This window comes from Canis lupus, chromosome 36 (genome assembly GCF_048164855.1).
Source record: "Canis lupus baileyi chromosome 36, mCanLup2.hap1, whole genome shotgun sequence".
In the NCBI taxonomy this organism is placed as follows: domain Eukaryota; kingdom Metazoa; phylum Chordata; class Mammalia; order Carnivora; family Canidae; genus Canis; species Canis lupus.
The window spans coordinates 12,891,084-12,907,813 of record NC_132873.1 but is presented as its reverse complement, the minus strand read 5'-3'; the positions used below and the strand labels follow the sequence as shown (position 1 = coordinate 12,907,813).

General features: G+C 34.8%; 1 protein-coding gene across 1 annotated transcript in view; it reads right to left on the bottom strand.

The window, feature by feature from the left end:
• Positions 1–5,390: 5,390 nt before the first annotated feature.
• ACADL (acyl-CoA dehydrogenase long chain) overlaps positions 5,391–16,730 on the bottom strand; it is a 45,063-nt gene continuing 33,723 nt past the window's right edge. Inside the window, exons 10-11 of the mRNA XM_072813564.1 lie at positions 14,576–14,662; positions 5,391–9,057 (exon numbers count right to left, since the gene is read on the bottom strand). Coding sequence (XP_072669665.1) covers positions 8,964–9,057; positions 14,576–14,662 — 181 coding nt within the window. The 3' untranslated portion in view covers positions 5,391–8,963. The remainder of the gene's footprint in view (positions 9,058–14,575; positions 14,663–16,730) is intronic.

Genomic DNA, 16,730 nt, shown 5'->3' with positions numbered 1-16,730 from the left:
AAGAACTTCCCACTTTGCTGTAGGGAACACAGTTAACTTAGCCTCTAGCTATTAGCCCCTATAGGATCCACATTAGCTTTTGAGCTAAGGCCACCCTAATCCCAGGCAGTCCTTAGACAATGACTGATCAGGGCAGAAGAACCAGGAGCTGACCATTTAAGACAAATGTGGGACTCTTCTAGTGGGAAGTCTTTACTCCAGAGTTCCTCACTGGACTCTGCAAGACTTTGTCAGATTTGCTTCATGGTCTAAGGCCTTGCCCAATGACATCCATTTGTCCAATGACTTCCTTCCATTTTCATCTATCACAGATGTTATTTCTCAAAACTTCAACTTCTATGTCTCTACTTCTGATTCCTAGAGGACACAAAGTACACACAAACTGACCAAAAAGTTGATGAAAGTTCTTTATGAAAGTTAATCCATGCAAAAGGAGTTAAAAATTACAAAATCATCCTTTACAACTCCAAATGAAATCATGAATTTTATAAATAATTATCAGTAGACAATTATTAGGTAAAATGTTGACAGGGAATTTTATGGAAGTATCAGACTAATAATATCTGAATCTATTGATCAATCTCAGTATTTCTAAGACAATTACATATTTTATGTTCCTAGCACAATGCATTGAAATATTCAAAGCACCCTTTACATTTTCTGGGCCAAAGTATTGGGCCTGAATCTAATCAAATCTTTTGCTCTATCAGTTTACAGGAAAATGATAAATAAAATAAAATAATAAATTAAAATCACCATGGAAGATCAATCAGGCGTATCAATAATGGTGGATATTCCACAAAACAAATGACTAAGTTTTTTCTAACAAATCAATAGCATGGAGGAAAAAGAAATAATTCCCAAATCATTTTTCAAGATTAGCATTACTTTAACAATAAAGCAGGAAAAGACAGTTCAAGAAGAAAAAATACATTTAAATGTTCCTTATGTAGATGCAAAAATTCCCAGTAAATTATATTAAGAGAATCAATATTTAAATATCATAACACAGAATGACCATATGGGGTTTATTGCAGAAATGCAAGGTTGGTTCAATATTCAAAATACAATCAATGTAATCCACAATATTAACACTCTAAAGAAGAAAAACCATATGATTATATCCATTGACACTGAAAAGCATTTAACAGAATTCAACATCCATTAATGGTTAAAAACTCTAATCAAATTAGGAACACAGTAGAACCACTTAAACCTGGTCAATGGCATCTACTAAAAATCTACTTAAAACCTGTATTTAATGTGAAAGTTATAATGCTTTCCCCCTAAGATCAGAAATAAACAAGAAGGTCCATTTTCACAATTCCTATGCTAATATTGTAGTGGAAGTCCTATAATAAGAAAAAAAGAAAGGAAGGAATGAAATGGAGGGAGAGAAAGAAAAGAAGGCAGAGAAAAATAGAAGAAAGAAAAAATAATAAAAGACATACAGGTTAAAAAGAAATAAACTATCCCTATTCGTGGATGACATTATTGTCTATCTAGAAAAACCCAGGGAATCTAAAGGAAAAAAAAAAAACAAACAAACAAACAACAAAAAATCCCCAGAAAAGCCCCTAGAATTTATAGATAGGATGCAAGGTCAACAAACAAGAATCAATTATATTGGCAACAGAAACCTGTAAGCCAGAGTGCCTGGGTAGCTCAGTCATTTATGCTACCAACTCTTGGTTTCAGCTCAGGTCATGATCTCAGGGTTGTAAGATTGAGCCCTGAGTCAGGCTCCATGCCTAGCTGAAGATCCTCCCTCTCCTTCTGCCATTGTGCTCCCTCTCTCCTTAAAACAAAACAAACCTTTAAGTCATAACTAAACATCAATACAATTTACAGTAGCTGTTCCCCTAAAAAAAAAAAAAAAGGAAAAAAGAAATTGTATGCATAATGAACACATATAGAATCTCTATGCTGCTCTATGCTGAAAACTACAAAATGCTGAAGAAATAAAGAAGATCTAAATAAATTGAGTCATTCCCATTCACGAATTGGAAGATTAAACATAGTAAAAATGGCAAATTCCTTCAGAATGATTAACAGACTTACTGTAATTCCAATCAAAACCCTAGCAGGATATTTTGTAAACATAAAGTTGAATCAAAAATTAGTATGGAGGGAACCCTGGGTGGCGCAGTGGCTTAGCGCCTGCCTTTGGCCCAGGGCGCGATCCTGGAGACCTGGGATCGAATCCCACGTGGGGCTCCCGGTGCATGGAGCCTGCTTCTCTCTCTGCCTCTCTCTCTCTGTGAAGTGACTATCATAAATAAATAAAAATTAAAAAAAATTAGTATGGAAAGGGAAAAGGATTAGAACAGCCAAAACAATTTTGAAAAAGAAGAATAAAATTAGAGGAATGGCATTATCTTATTCTAAGATCTTCCATAAAACCCCTCCAAGACAAAGAAGGAGATGTATAGATCAATGAAACAGAACATAGTCCAGAAATAAACCCACACGAATATGGTCAATTGACTTTTCACAAAAGTTTAAAAGAAAGTCGATGAAAACAAGCATGCTCTTTTCAACAAGTGGCGCTAGCAGAATTATACATCAGTAAAAAAAAATGCACCTTGACATAAATCTTTTAATAAATTAATTTTTTATTGGTGTTCAATTTACCAACATACAGTTGCTATGCTCATCCCGTCAAGTGTCCCCCTCAGTGCCCGTCACCCATTCACCCCCACCCCCCGCCCTCCTCCCCTTCCTCCACCCCTAGTTCGTTTCCCAGAGTTAGGAGTCTTTATGTTCTGTCTCCCTTTCTGATATTTCCCACACATTTCTTCTCCCTTCCCTTATATTCCCTTTCACTATTGTTTATATTCCCCAAATGAATGAGAACATATAATGTTTGTCCTTCTCCGATTGACTTACTTCACTCAGCATAATACCCTCCAGTTCCATCCACGTTGAAGCAAATGGTGGGTATTTGTCATTTCTAATGGCTAATATTCCATTATATACATAAACCTTATGTGCTATAAAAACTACTAAATGGAATATAGATCTAAATGGTTTTTTGTTTGTTTATGTAGAGCCCAATGCAGGCTAGAATTCACAATCCTGAGTTCAAGACCTGAGCTGAGATCAAGAGTTGGACCCTTAACTGAGTGAGCCATCTTGGAACCCCTAAATGAAAAATGTAAAATACAAAATACTTGGAAGAAAACATATGAGAAAAATTTAATGACTTGAGTTTGAGCAAAAGGTTCTTAGATATGATACAAATTCACAAGAAAAAAATTTATAAATCTGAATTCATCAAAGTTAAAATTTTTGTTCTATGAAACCCATCTCAGAACTAGCTACAGATAGGGAGAAAATATTTACAAGTCACATATATGACAAAAGACTTGTATCTATTGAGGAAGAGCCAGAGCCTGATGACTTCACATGTTGCCACATGGGCCACCTGGGCAAGGCTTGAATAGCAGCTGAATCTTGACAGAATGCCTTGTGGTCCCCCTGGAACATGAGAGCATGGGAGATCTGAGAGGTGCTGCTATAAGGCTACTTCTCTCTGGCTTCCCTATCAACCCTGGAGAGTCCTGAGATAGCACTCATAATTTCAGGGTTCTTATCGGTTATGTGGCTTTTCTGCTTTGCTAGCATTAAGGCACATGTATAGCTATAAAAGTGATGAGCAGCACCATGGAATGGAATCCTCAGCAATAGAGCATCCTATCATTCCTACTATACTCATCGGGACTCTTATGGCTTCTTTTGTTTCAGTGTCATCCCACACAAAGGCCACAGAGAGCTGATTCTTTTAAGCTACTTGTCTTTTCACTCAATGTAAAGAGTAAACTGAGTCAAAAAAGGGCTCATTGTTTCTTTACTAGCTGAATCTGGAAGACTGGCTTTGCCTTGTGCTTCACAGTATCAGAATATATAAAGAACTCTTAAAGCCTGATATTTAGAACAAGCAACCCAACTAAAAAATGGGCAAAATATCTGGATAGAAAATCCACCAAAGGGCAGCCCGGGTGGCTCAGTGGTTTAGCTTCTGCCTTCAGCCCAGGGCGTGATCCTGGAGTCCCAGGATCGGGTCCCGCATCAGGTTCCCTGAGTGGAGCCTGCTTCTCCTTCTGCCTATATCTCTGCCTCTCTCTCTCTCTCTCTCTCTCTGTGTGTGTGTCTCTCATGAATAAATAAAATCTTAAAAAAAAAAAAAAAGAAAAAGAAAGAAAATCCACCAAAGAAGATATGTGGAAGGTAAAATAAGCACATGAAAAGCTGTTCAATATCATTAGGCATTAGGGAAATGCAAATTAAAGCCACAATGCAATACCACTACATACATATTAGAAAGACTAAAATTTAAAAAATACAGTACTAGAAAAGATGCAGAGCAATTGGAATGCTTGCATGGCTGGTGGAAAGCCAAATGATTCGAGGATTCTGGAAAAACCGTTTGGCATTTCTTAGAATGTTCAACATGCATTTATCTTTATGACCTAACAATTCATTTCCTGGGTATTTAATCTCAGCAACCAAAATGTCCCTACACAGGTGAATGAATGAACAAATTGCAGTATATCCATACCGTGACATACTATCTAGCACTAAAACAAGAAACACCCTATTCACACAACATGAATAAATCTTAAATGCACTTTGCTAAGAGAATGAAGCCATTCTCAAGGAGTTACATACTCTATAATGCCATAGGACAGTCTTGAAATGACAAATCTGTAATAACAGAGAACAGATCGTTGGTATTGGGGGTAGAGGTGCAGAGAGGGTGTGACTACAAAGGGAACAAGGTATTTTTGGTGGGTAATGGAACTGTTCTGTATCTTGATTGTGGTAGGGATTGCATGAATCTATTTACATGCTAAATTTAGAGAACCAAAAAAGGCAGTTTCACTATATATATATATATATATATATATATATATATATATATATATATATCAAAAACAGGCAAGTTTGCTGTATGTTAATTTAAAAATAAAATTTAAAAAGAAAAAAGAAGGGAGAACAATGATAAAATAAGAGACAACTAAAAAAATTGCAATTTTTGGACTTTGTTTGGATTCTGATTTGAACAAACCAACTACAAGAGGCATTCTTGATAGAACCAAGAAAACTTTAAGGTTTATTTGGAAGTATAAGTTAAATTTAAGCTTTTTAATTATGATGATGGCCTTGTAGTAATGTAGAAAAAATCTTCATCAGTTAGGTATGTATTCTGAAACACACATGTATGAGTGAAATAGGATTAAGTCTGGGATTTAGCTTTAAAATAAGTTAGGAAAAAGGTGAGAGAGATACATCGGCAAATGTTGAAGCTAGCGGTTCATTATACGATCTTTACTATTTTTGAGTATGTTTGAAGTTTTCTGTAATTTTTCTTAAAAATGGAAAACAGGTTTCAAAAACTGAGAACTTCCTTTCCACATTTATTATAAGGCAGTAGACACTATAGGCCTACAGTTGGTTTCCATCTCAATGTCAAATCTTTCCAATGATTTCAAATAAATAAATGCTGTGTATGCCAAAAATAATACTGACACATGGAAAAAAAAAAAACTAGTCTCCTAGAAATCTTACACCTTGAGCAAAAAACTCCTAAAATTACTAGATTAGTAATGATTTGCAGTTAGATTTTAAAATAGCATATCAAAACAGCTTCTTTTATATATTACCATTTTCAATGACACTATCAAAGAAATAAAGGGTGAAAAATTTACAGCAATAATTGTGATTCTAAAAACCTCAGCTAAAAAACAAAATTACTCAGGCTTTTTGATTCTCATTAATTATTTACACAGTGTGGCTCTCTTGCTGTGTTGGTCCAGTCTGTTCTTTTGAGTATTATTATTATTTATTGTTTTCTTGAGCACTTAGCACAGCATGATATACATGATGACAAATTCCCTCCCCAGGGGCAACAATCAAAGCCACACAAGCAAAACACAAAGATTAGCTATTTAAGAAATAAAATCCAAATTAAAGGTTAAGAAACACATTCTGAATTCTCTGTTTTCTTTTGCTTTCAGCTTTAAGCCCACGATACAACATATGCTTCTTTTAGGAGCCCAAAAGAAGAGTGACGTTGGCAAGACAAACCAAAAACAAAACCAACGGGTGTAGGAGATAGAAAACATCCTAGATATTATTCTAAGAAGACATCCTGTCTTAGAAACCCTTTCATTCTCTGAGATATCTAAATTACTAAAACCTACTCCTAGCTCCAGTGGACTGTAATAGCTTTGGTGTGTATGATTTGGGTTTTCCCAACAGACTTCTCTGTTCCTTTTTTTTTTTTTTTTTTCTATAATACCACTCTTGCTTCAGGAACTGCCTCCCCCAGTCTGTGTATTCCTAATGAGACTGTCAATCACAATGCACCTTTCCCCTACCTAATAATGACATTGTGCTGAAGGCTATAGGCCTGGAAAAGCCCAAGGTCATTTTTACAGACTGTGCAATGAAATTTCTCTGCAGGGTCCATTAGGTCCATTTGCAAGAAAAAAAAAAAAAAAAGAAATAGTTATAGTTTAAGTGCTGGCAGTTCCAAGCCCCAAATCGAGCCTCTGAGACCCTAGTTCCTATAGTCCTTTAGGTCATTTGAGCTACTCCACAATCCTTTTATCTTTATTTATTTACTTTTGGGAAGGAGAGGTAGAAAGAGAATCTTAAGCAGGTTCCATGCTCAAAGCAGACATAGGGCTCCGTCTCATGACCTTGAGATTATGACCTGAGACAAAATCAAGAGTCAGGCACTTAACTGACTGAGCCACCCAGCTGCCCCTTCACAATTCTTTTAAGCTAGCACACCCAAGTTTGGGGTTACAGTAGTATGAATTAGGTTTCTTTTGTCATTTGCACCCAAAAGAATCCTGAGAAGTTAAAAGAAGTTGCCCAAGATCCAAAGGCTCTTAAAAGGTAGAGTCATTATTCAAACCCAGGTCTCTCCACCTCCACATAGTAGACTTTTCCTACTATGCCCACTTACTTTTTATGTTACAGATGTTCCTAAAATCTAGTTTCCTTAAGATTGAGAAAGGAATGAAAAGGGGCTGAAAGGGAGTGGGTCAGTTTATCTAATCCTATATTGGTGTCTTGGTAATAGGTGGAAGATAAAAACTACAAATACCATAATCTAATAAAATTCTATCTTAATCCATTTTGCACAGTATTTAATGCATATGAACAAGAACTCCAGGTAGCAATCATACAAACTTCTACCTACGAGCAAATCAAAGGTGTAGAATTCTAGGAAAGAATGGTATTGAAGTATTTTCTCTTCCCTCTACTCTACCCAGTTGTAATGGTTGCATTAAAAAATAATGTTTAATACCAACTGCACCAAATAAAAGCTTTAAGTTTTTGAAGTTTATAGAGAATACCTCTATTTGTTTCAAGTGTCTTTTTTTCACTCTCTCACCAATCTATGCAAGGAAAAAAAAGTACTGAAATGATTCTAGCAGATTACAAATTAAATTAATGGCTTGTTCTTTGATAGCAATTACTTTTAAACATCAAATCAAATGTTTCCTCACTTTCTTATCCTATTTATTCACCTCTGAAAGATTTTATTTTTAAGTAATCTCCACACCCAACGTGGGCTTAAACTCACAACCTCAAAATCAAAAGTTGCATGTTCTACCAACTGAGCCAGCCAGGTGTCCCCTCACTTTTCTATTTTAAATGATTACTTTGTTAATTTTTTAAAAATTTATTCATGAGAGACACAGAGAGAGGCAGAGACATAGGCAGAGGGAGAAGCAGGTTCCTTGCAGGAAACCCAATGTGACACTCGATCCCAGGATCACAGAATCATAACCTTATCCAGAGGCAGCCGCTAAACTGCTGAGCCACCCAGACGTCCCACTTTTGTTAACTTTTAAAAGTACTCTGTTCCAAACTAAAAGTCACTGTTTTTTTTATTTTTATTTATTTGAGAGAGACAGAGCATAGGCAGGGGGAGTGGCAGAGGGAGAGGATGAAGCAGATTCCCAAGAGCAGGGAGCCTGACACAGGGCTGGATCCCAGAACTCTGATCCTGGGACTCTGATTCCAGGACTCTGGGATCATGACCTGAGCCAAGGGCAGATGCTTAACCAACTGAGCTGCCCAAGTGCTCCTAAAAGTCACTGTTTGAAACCTATGAAATATCCCATTATATTGAAACTATAGGATGATAAATTATTTCATATTCTCCTATGAATGAAAGTGGCATGAAATCTGTTGCAAGCCCAGGTGTCAGTAGATGAGAGAAGCTACCACATTCTTTGGACAGATACTCAACTTGAGTCCTGGTGGTTCCAAGGCAGTAAGGCAGAAAGGCTTCCTGCTTCTACTAAGGCAGCTCTTCATTCATCAGTATTTCACAAAGACTGTGCAGAAGCTTTTGTTTGAAGAAATAATTCCACTGCCTAAAAATAGAGGCTTAGGATAGGGTGGTAGAAATCATTTGCATTGTATATTATATTTGTTTTTCCCTTTCAAAATCAATGTGCTTTTAATTCTTATTAATGTTTTTATAGTATACCATTGATATAGGTATCAAAACAGTGACTTTTTTTTGGAACAGTGTACTTTTAAAAATTAACAAATACTTTGTGTCTTCTATAAGCCGAACTTAAAATATGAGGGCAAATTAAACAAAACTATTGCTGCCTCAATTTGAAAGCAATTATGCTTTTTTTTTTTTAGAGTTTTAGGGAAAACCAAATGGCAAGGTTTCTAGAATCAGAACATTTTTGCCTTTTAGCTATGTAAAAACTTAAAAGTTAAACCTTGCACTGGAAAAATTTAGAATCTTTGAGTTCAAAGTTTCTCCTACCACTGTATTAATCTAGTCTTTGATTTCTCTTTCTATAGAGAGAGCATATAAAAACATGTTTAGCATTTCCTCCTATTCCAGGTTGCATTTTATCTTGAGTAGATTTAAAACCAGATTAGTTGTAATAGGATTCCAGGATGTGGGCAGATGTCTACTTGTCATAGACGATCTTTCTTGCAATCAGCTCCTTCATTATTTCGTTGGTACCACCATAGATTGGCTGAGCTCGGGCATCCACATAAGCTCTAAATAAATCAGAAGATGATTGAATGAGTAAATAAAAGATATTGGAAATTACAAATTTTGTCTTACCGGGTAACTATCAGTTACTTTTAAGTATTTTTTTAATGAAATCTGAATATTTAAAGCTCTTTATAAATTACTTTTTTTCACTATGGTGTTCATTTTAGATTTATATAATTATAAAATTCTATCAAGATACTGATCATCTGTATAGCTTTGCTTTAGTTTGCTTAATGAGATTACATTTTTTAAAAGATTTTATTTATTTATTTGACAGAGAGAAAGAAAAAGCAGGTGCACAGAACACAAGCAGGGGGAGTGGCAGGCAGAGGGAGAAGTAGAAGCTGGCTCCCCAGGAGCCTGACGAAGGACCCTGGGATCATGACCTGAGCCAAAGGCAGATACCCAACAGACTGAGCCATCCAGGTGCCCCAAAATCACAATTTCAAAATAACATTTATTAGTATGTTTCATTTGATTTAATTTTGTTAAATTCAGCTCACATAATAGCATTCTTAAAAAGGCTATTTCAGGCTTAGAATGGACAGAATGTCTTAATTTGTTATTTTTAATGTATCCTTAAGAAAGTTGAAATCCACTGGTTTTATAGGAAACAAAAGAGAAAACAAAGTATCTATTTTCTAACATCCCTTTAGATTGCCACCACCATTGCTGTCCTCAGGAGTATAAATTGATGCTTTAAAAAATATTACTTCCCACAAAGTTAACAAGTAACTTATTTTTTGGAAATCGTTAATAGTCATTCCAGTAATGTATGACATTAAAATACTGAGTGCCTGAGTCTACTGCCACAAAAAAAAAAAAAAAAAAAAAAAAAAATTGTTACCAGGAATTCTCATTTGGTAGCAATGATAGCAACCATGAAACTTTATAGTTGTTTTTACCTCTTCTCATCTCATTTTATCCTCTCAGCTCTGGCATCAGGAAGGATAAATATTATTATTGTTTTGTAGGTAAAGGAACTCAGGTGCAGAGCAGTTGCCACATGTACTAATTAATGGTTGCTATTTAATGGTCACATAACAGATAATTAATTGGCAGGCTGGAATGAGAAAGTAGGTATCTCACCACTTCAGCAAGTATCTTTTTTATTATAGCACAATATTTTAATTGGTCTAGGCATGCAAGACTAGTTATTAAGCTTTGGACTTTACTAGTAGACAAATGTAAAGGCATTTTTTTCAAGCAGTTTTTTTTTCTTTTTTTAAATTTCACATTTGAGAAAAATTAAATATGCCAGCTCTCTAGGAACATGATCAATTCTGGACTCTCCATATTTATCATGGGACTTTGCAAAAAGTAAGCACTCAGTAAATATTTATTGATTTAGGGTATTATAAAGGAATTTTTGAGTCTCAATATGACTTTTTGATGGAACTTGAAATATGAAGACATTTGCATTTTCAAATATATTTTTTTCTTTTGAACAGAATCCATTGTTACCCACAAAATCTAACACTTGCATATAGAGAATCTACCTGGCATTTCAGCCTACTTCAGCAATTTCAACACTTCTTTAGAAATTTTTGGACTGGGCTGGGTTTTTTTTTTTTTTTTTTTTTTTCCCTTCACATTAAAGAAGTTCCAATGGAGTAGGTAATGACAGAGATCAGTAGGCCTTTTATAAGTTACTAATTAAATTCAGTCACCAACTAAAATTAACAGAGAAAGGCAGCAGAAGGAATGTTTAACCACATAGTTATGAAGCTCTGTATCTCAGGCTGTTCTTCCTAACATGGCAGAGAAGTCTTGAAATGGCAAAGCTTAATAAACCTCACTTCTCACAGGCAGCAAGCCTAATGAGTAAGACTGAACCAAATTCACATGCATAAGACCAATTATTTAAAAACAAATAAAAAATAAAATGCAACTAAACAAAAAAGCAAACACAAAACAAACAAAAAAACAAATCCCAAAAACATACACAAATAATACAGCTTGATCTGAAGATATAAGAAACACAATTAGAATGATTTTCTTCCATAGAAAGTCTGCACTGCAACCACACACTGTCTAATGTGTCTAATCAGCCTTTTGATATTATCTACTATTCTCTCTCTTGCTAACCTATGAAAAGTTCTTTCCTCATGTCTTTGGAGAAGAGAAATAGCAGTCTAGTTTAAAAGTTCATACAATCTTTGAACTAACAAAGCAGCCAAGCAGGGGATTATTATTCCTAAAAGGAAATATAAGTCTCTCAAATTGAAACCAGGCATTTCAATAAGCCATCAAACTGCAATATTTGCTTGCTACTGACCTGAAGGAATGGCCTCTAAGAAAACAGAGGGCAAGACTCACTCTGCACTCTGATCTTGAGCCATGTGGATGGGTGATGCCACTTCACTTCACAGGCCTTTCTTGGAACCTGAACTAGACCTACACAGACACTGAGCCACTGCATGTCTACATTTCGAGCAGCGGTTGTAATGGCACAGTCAAGCAGAAGAATATAGATATTCATTATGAGTTTACTTTCTTAGCATTGTGAATATTGTGAATAAGGTGGATTAATATTGTAAATAAAACATGAAAATGCACAGAAAAAATTCCAGTGATGATTTACTTTGTGCTAGTATAACTCAATGTTTATGTCTGATTTCATGACTATACAAAGATAAAAAAATAAATCTGCTTTTGATTAAAGTTAATTTGAAGTAGATCTGAAAGGATATACCAAAATCCAAATCCAAAGATTATCTCCCCCACAAAAAAAATATATATATTTATCATTTAGTTACTTTATGTCTACATTCCCAAACAAGGGAAAAGCCCTAGTTGCTGCTGAGTTTTTATAAAAGGTTATAAATTACACACACTCTGTGATTAAAGCTTTCTGAACTGCCCCAATGGCTACAGAAAATTAGTAGATTATATCTATGCTGGAGCTTCTGTTCTTAATGTAACTTAACTAAAATGTTTAATTTTCCTCATTAGAGACCATAAGTAGTATATCAAATGTTTTCAATTATGTCTGCCAAAATGATAAATTTGAAAGTCAGTCTGAATACTAGTTTGATATTTTTTCCCTTCAGATAGTCTGTGTTTAGATTAAAATTAGAATAGAAAAAGTTTTTAGAAGCCCACAGCATTCACATTCTCAAATGCAGAACTCAACTGGACTTCTCTCCATCTAGTAAAACTTCCTTGAGTAGGTTTTATAAACTGAAAATATTGCTAAATCAGAGGAAAAGTGTATTTTCTAGAGTAATGAGGAGAAATGCCGTCAAGAGATGACTAAGGCAAAAGACTATGGGAAGAGAGAAAGAAGAAATGGATGGAGGAAGAAATATGGAAGAGGACGCTGCCTACTGACAAACTAGTACTGCTCCAGATAACAAGAATATTCTTAAGTAAGAGGTGTGTGGGTGGCGCAGTGGGTTGAGCAGCTGACTCTTGGTTTCAGCTTGGGTTGTGATCTCGGGGTCATGGGATCAGGCCCCACATCAGGCTCTGTGCTGGGCCCAGTCTGTTTGGGTTTCCTTCTCCCTCTCTCTCTTCCCCTTCCCCCCTACAAGCTCTCTCTCTAAAATAAAAAATAAATCTTCAGAAAAATACTTACATGTAAGAGTAAAAAAAAAAAAAAAAAAAAAAAGGTCTGTTTTATCCCTTTCGAAGGAAATAAAAATTCTCTTTAAAAAAATTAATACTTTTGACTGTTTTCTAGAGCAAAATGAATAATTAAATAGTTAAGATATGACAACCTTGATCCTTTTCATATTTAAATTTTTTTCTGAAATGCCAATTTTTTAAAATGTTTACTTTTAAACAGTGATATTTTAGGGGTGCCTGGGTGGCTCAGTCAGTTGTGACTCACTCTTGGTTTCAGCTCAGGTCATGATTTCAGGTCCTGGAATTAAGCCCTGCATTGGGCTCCCTGCTCAGCGAGGAAACCTGCTTCTTCCTCTGCCTCTTCTGCATCCCCCCCCCCACCCCTCTACCCCCCACTGCTCCTGTTCTCTCTCAAATAAATATATAAAATCCTTTTTAAAAAATAAAAATAAAAAGTGATATTTTATTTTATTTTTTTAATTTTTATTTATTTATGATAGTCACACAGAGAGAGAGAGAGAGGCAGAGACATAGGCAGAGGGAGAAGCAGACTCCATGCACTGGGAGCCCGACGTGGGATTTGATCCCAGGTCTCCAGGATCGCGCCCTGGGCCAAAGGCAGGTGCTAAACTGCTGCACCACCCAGGGATCCCCTGATATTTTAAAAGAAGACATAGAAATGATGAACAGATATATGAAAAAATGCTCATTGTCATTCAGAAGAATGTGGAGAAACTGAAACTTCTCAACGCTATTGGGGGAAACATAAAATGGGGCAGCTACTATGGAAAACAGTATGGAGGTTCCTCAAAAAATTAGAAAGAACTACTCTATGATCTTAAAATCCCACTTCCAGGTATTTATTGCAAAGAATTGAAACCAGGATTTCCAAGCAATATTAGCACAGATGATGTCCATGCACAGATGAATGGATTAAGAAAATGGAATGGGATACTGTTCAACATTAAAACAGAAGGAAATTCTGCAATGTTGACAACTTGGATGGATTTGACCATTCTGCTAAATGAAATAAGCCAGTCACAGAAAGACAACTACTATATGATTCCACCTATGTGAGGTATCTAAAATAGCCAAACTCAGAACCAAAGAGAAATGGGAGTTGCCAGGAACAAAGGAAAGGGATAATGGGGAGTTATTACTTAATGGGCATAAAGTTTCAGTTAAGCAAGACGAACAGGCTTTAGAGGTCTGCCGTACAATATTGTACCTATAGTTAACAATAGAGTATGGAACACTTAAAAATGTTTGAAGAGGGTAGATCTCATGTTAAATGTTCTTACTACAGGAAAATAAAATACTTAATAGTCAATGCAAACTAAAGGGAGAATAATAATCTATCTTCTACCCATTATATTCATACAAGGTTCAAAATGCAAGACCATTCATTATTTAGGAGGATAAACTATCCTCAAATGTTTTTTCATTTGAGTATGCGTTGCTATTAACTAGAGAAAATAATCCGGCAAAGTATTAAAATGTAAAATATGCATACTTTTGAACCAGCAATACTACTTTTGGAACTCTGTCCTGTAGTAATAGAAAACACATGTATCTAAGACAAACATTTAAAGGTGTTTTGTTGCAGTATTTATTATCACAATAAAAGAGTCGAAATAACCTGTGTAATTATGGTTAACCAATAAAATACAATATCATTCAACTATAAAAAACGTGATATTAATCTTCCTATAGAGTCATTCTTATAAAGGCAAACTTTATTATATTGGTCTCTTCATTTTCTTTAAAAATGATAAAATCCTAGTTACAAGCTGATAACATGAAGCTGTTTCATCTGCTTGAACACTCTGTAGAGAGATGATAAATACAAAAATTTTGCATCTTTTTCCTCTACACTCAATGTACAGAGTAAAGAAATTTTCCTTTTTCTCCACATCATCTGGAAGAATGTAACACAACAACCATACTCACTTTGCAACTGGGTAGTCCCACATGTACCCCCAACCTCCATGGAGCTGGACACAGTCATAAGCAATGCGGTTTTGTAACTCAGATGTCCTAGATGACCAAAATAAAAAGCAAAAAGGAACATTTCAAGTGGATTTTTATGAGGTGCTTCACGATCAGAAAACAGATTATTTCTATTTAAATACATAAATTTATCAAATAATTACAATTAGACATTAGCCAACCAAAGATTATAAATTACATATGAAATTAATCTCTGGACCATTTTCACATAATGAATACTTTCTTCATCATTTAGTTCTGGCTGGGTTTTGTTAAGGCTAGAAATAAAATGTAGAAAACATAGACTATTTATTAGGTTTTGGCTACTTCAGGCCTGAAAAGGACAAAGTAAAAATCTGAATTTGGTCTATTTATTTAGATTCTTTGCATGATCTAAATTAACTATATAGTTAAACAGCCATCTATTTCCTTCTGTCATATAATATCTCTTTTCCTCCAAAGATGTCACTTCTACCTGAAGCAATTTGGAATTTCAGTAACTGTGAAAAAAAAGCTTTTTTAAGGATTTTCAGAAATAAACTGAAAGTAAAAGTAAAAGCCTAAAAGGGTAGATAGACTACTATTAAGGTACATACCATTATATAGGAAACTTGTTAAATGATTTGGTTTTTATTATTCCCAAAGTATATGAAATACTTGAGAAATATTCTTGATTGATCTTATCACAGTAATTTTAACTATCATTAAAATTCATAAGATAACTGGTAGAGATTTTATTCATCTTAATATAGAAACGTAAGTTCAAAATGCTTTTCAACTTTACCCCTCCTTTTGTAAAGTAACCTCTGCCCACAATGTAGGTCTTGAACTCATGATCCTGAGATCAAGAGTCACATGCTTTACCGACTGATCCAGGTACCCCTGGATCTATTTTTCAATAGTGCTTTCAACAAAGCAAAAGTAAGCATATCCACATTTTCCTATTTTAAATAATTTTTAACTCAAGCCATAGGATAGGTGAAGATATTCCTAATAATCACAGTAACAATATAATGATTAACAGATAAGACTCAGGGCGGCAACAATATTTGGAATTCTATACATTTTTGCATTTGGCAAATATTTTAGTGAAATATTTACTGGAATATAAGGGAAGGGAGAAGAAATGTGTGGGAAATATCAGAAAGGGAGACAGAACGTAAAGACTGCTAACTCTGGGAAACGAACTAGGGGTGGTAGAAGGGGAAGAGGGTGGGGGATGGGAGTGAATGGGTGACGGGCACTGGGTGTTATTCTGTATGTTAGTAAATTGAACACCAATAAAAAATAAATTAAAAAAAAAAAAAAAAGAAATATTTACTGGGCTACAACTAGTTGCTTCCTCTGCCTCAATGTGAAGTAACAATATGTCTATAAACAGTGTTTTCAAAGAACAATAAGGTCAATAGCTATCTGAATATCTCTTTTTCTAAAAATATCTTACCTAAAAAATTTTTACGCCTTTTCCAACTAAAGAACTTGCTATAAAATAAACGTAAAATATCTCCCCCAAAGTAGACGTTTCTAGCAATTCCACATCAATTTCAGCCTGCCAGTTTTATTATTTTGGAATCATTACATAAAGAACTATTCTGTATATTTCCCCATTCTATTTCTGATTGAACCAAACACAAGTTAATGAATAATGACAGGAATTTTTTCTAGGTTATTTTTGGGCTAATGAGATGTGAGAATGTTTGTTTTTAAAGCAAAGGAAACCAAACCCATTTCCAGAATCTGATTTAAACTGTGTTCTTACATCTTAAAATACACAAAAGCCTTATAGGAGTCTCTTTTCAATTAGCTCATCTTTAATACGAATGAAAAGTCTTTCAAGCTTAATAGGACATTTTCCCTTTCATTTAGTAGAACATGTGCAACTTTTGATTGGACAATTTTTCAAAAAAATTTTTTAGATTTGGATAACATTTTAGATAGAAAAATACAGTCCAATCTACTCACTTCACAGATATCAAAATGCTGGCCCAGAGAGAATTAAATTTAATTACAGTTATTAATGAAAGAATTGGGATTCCATCTCAGGACTCCAAGTCTTACTGTTCCGTTTTGTCTTATTATAGCACCACTCATCAGATAATTTGAAATTAAACTACTG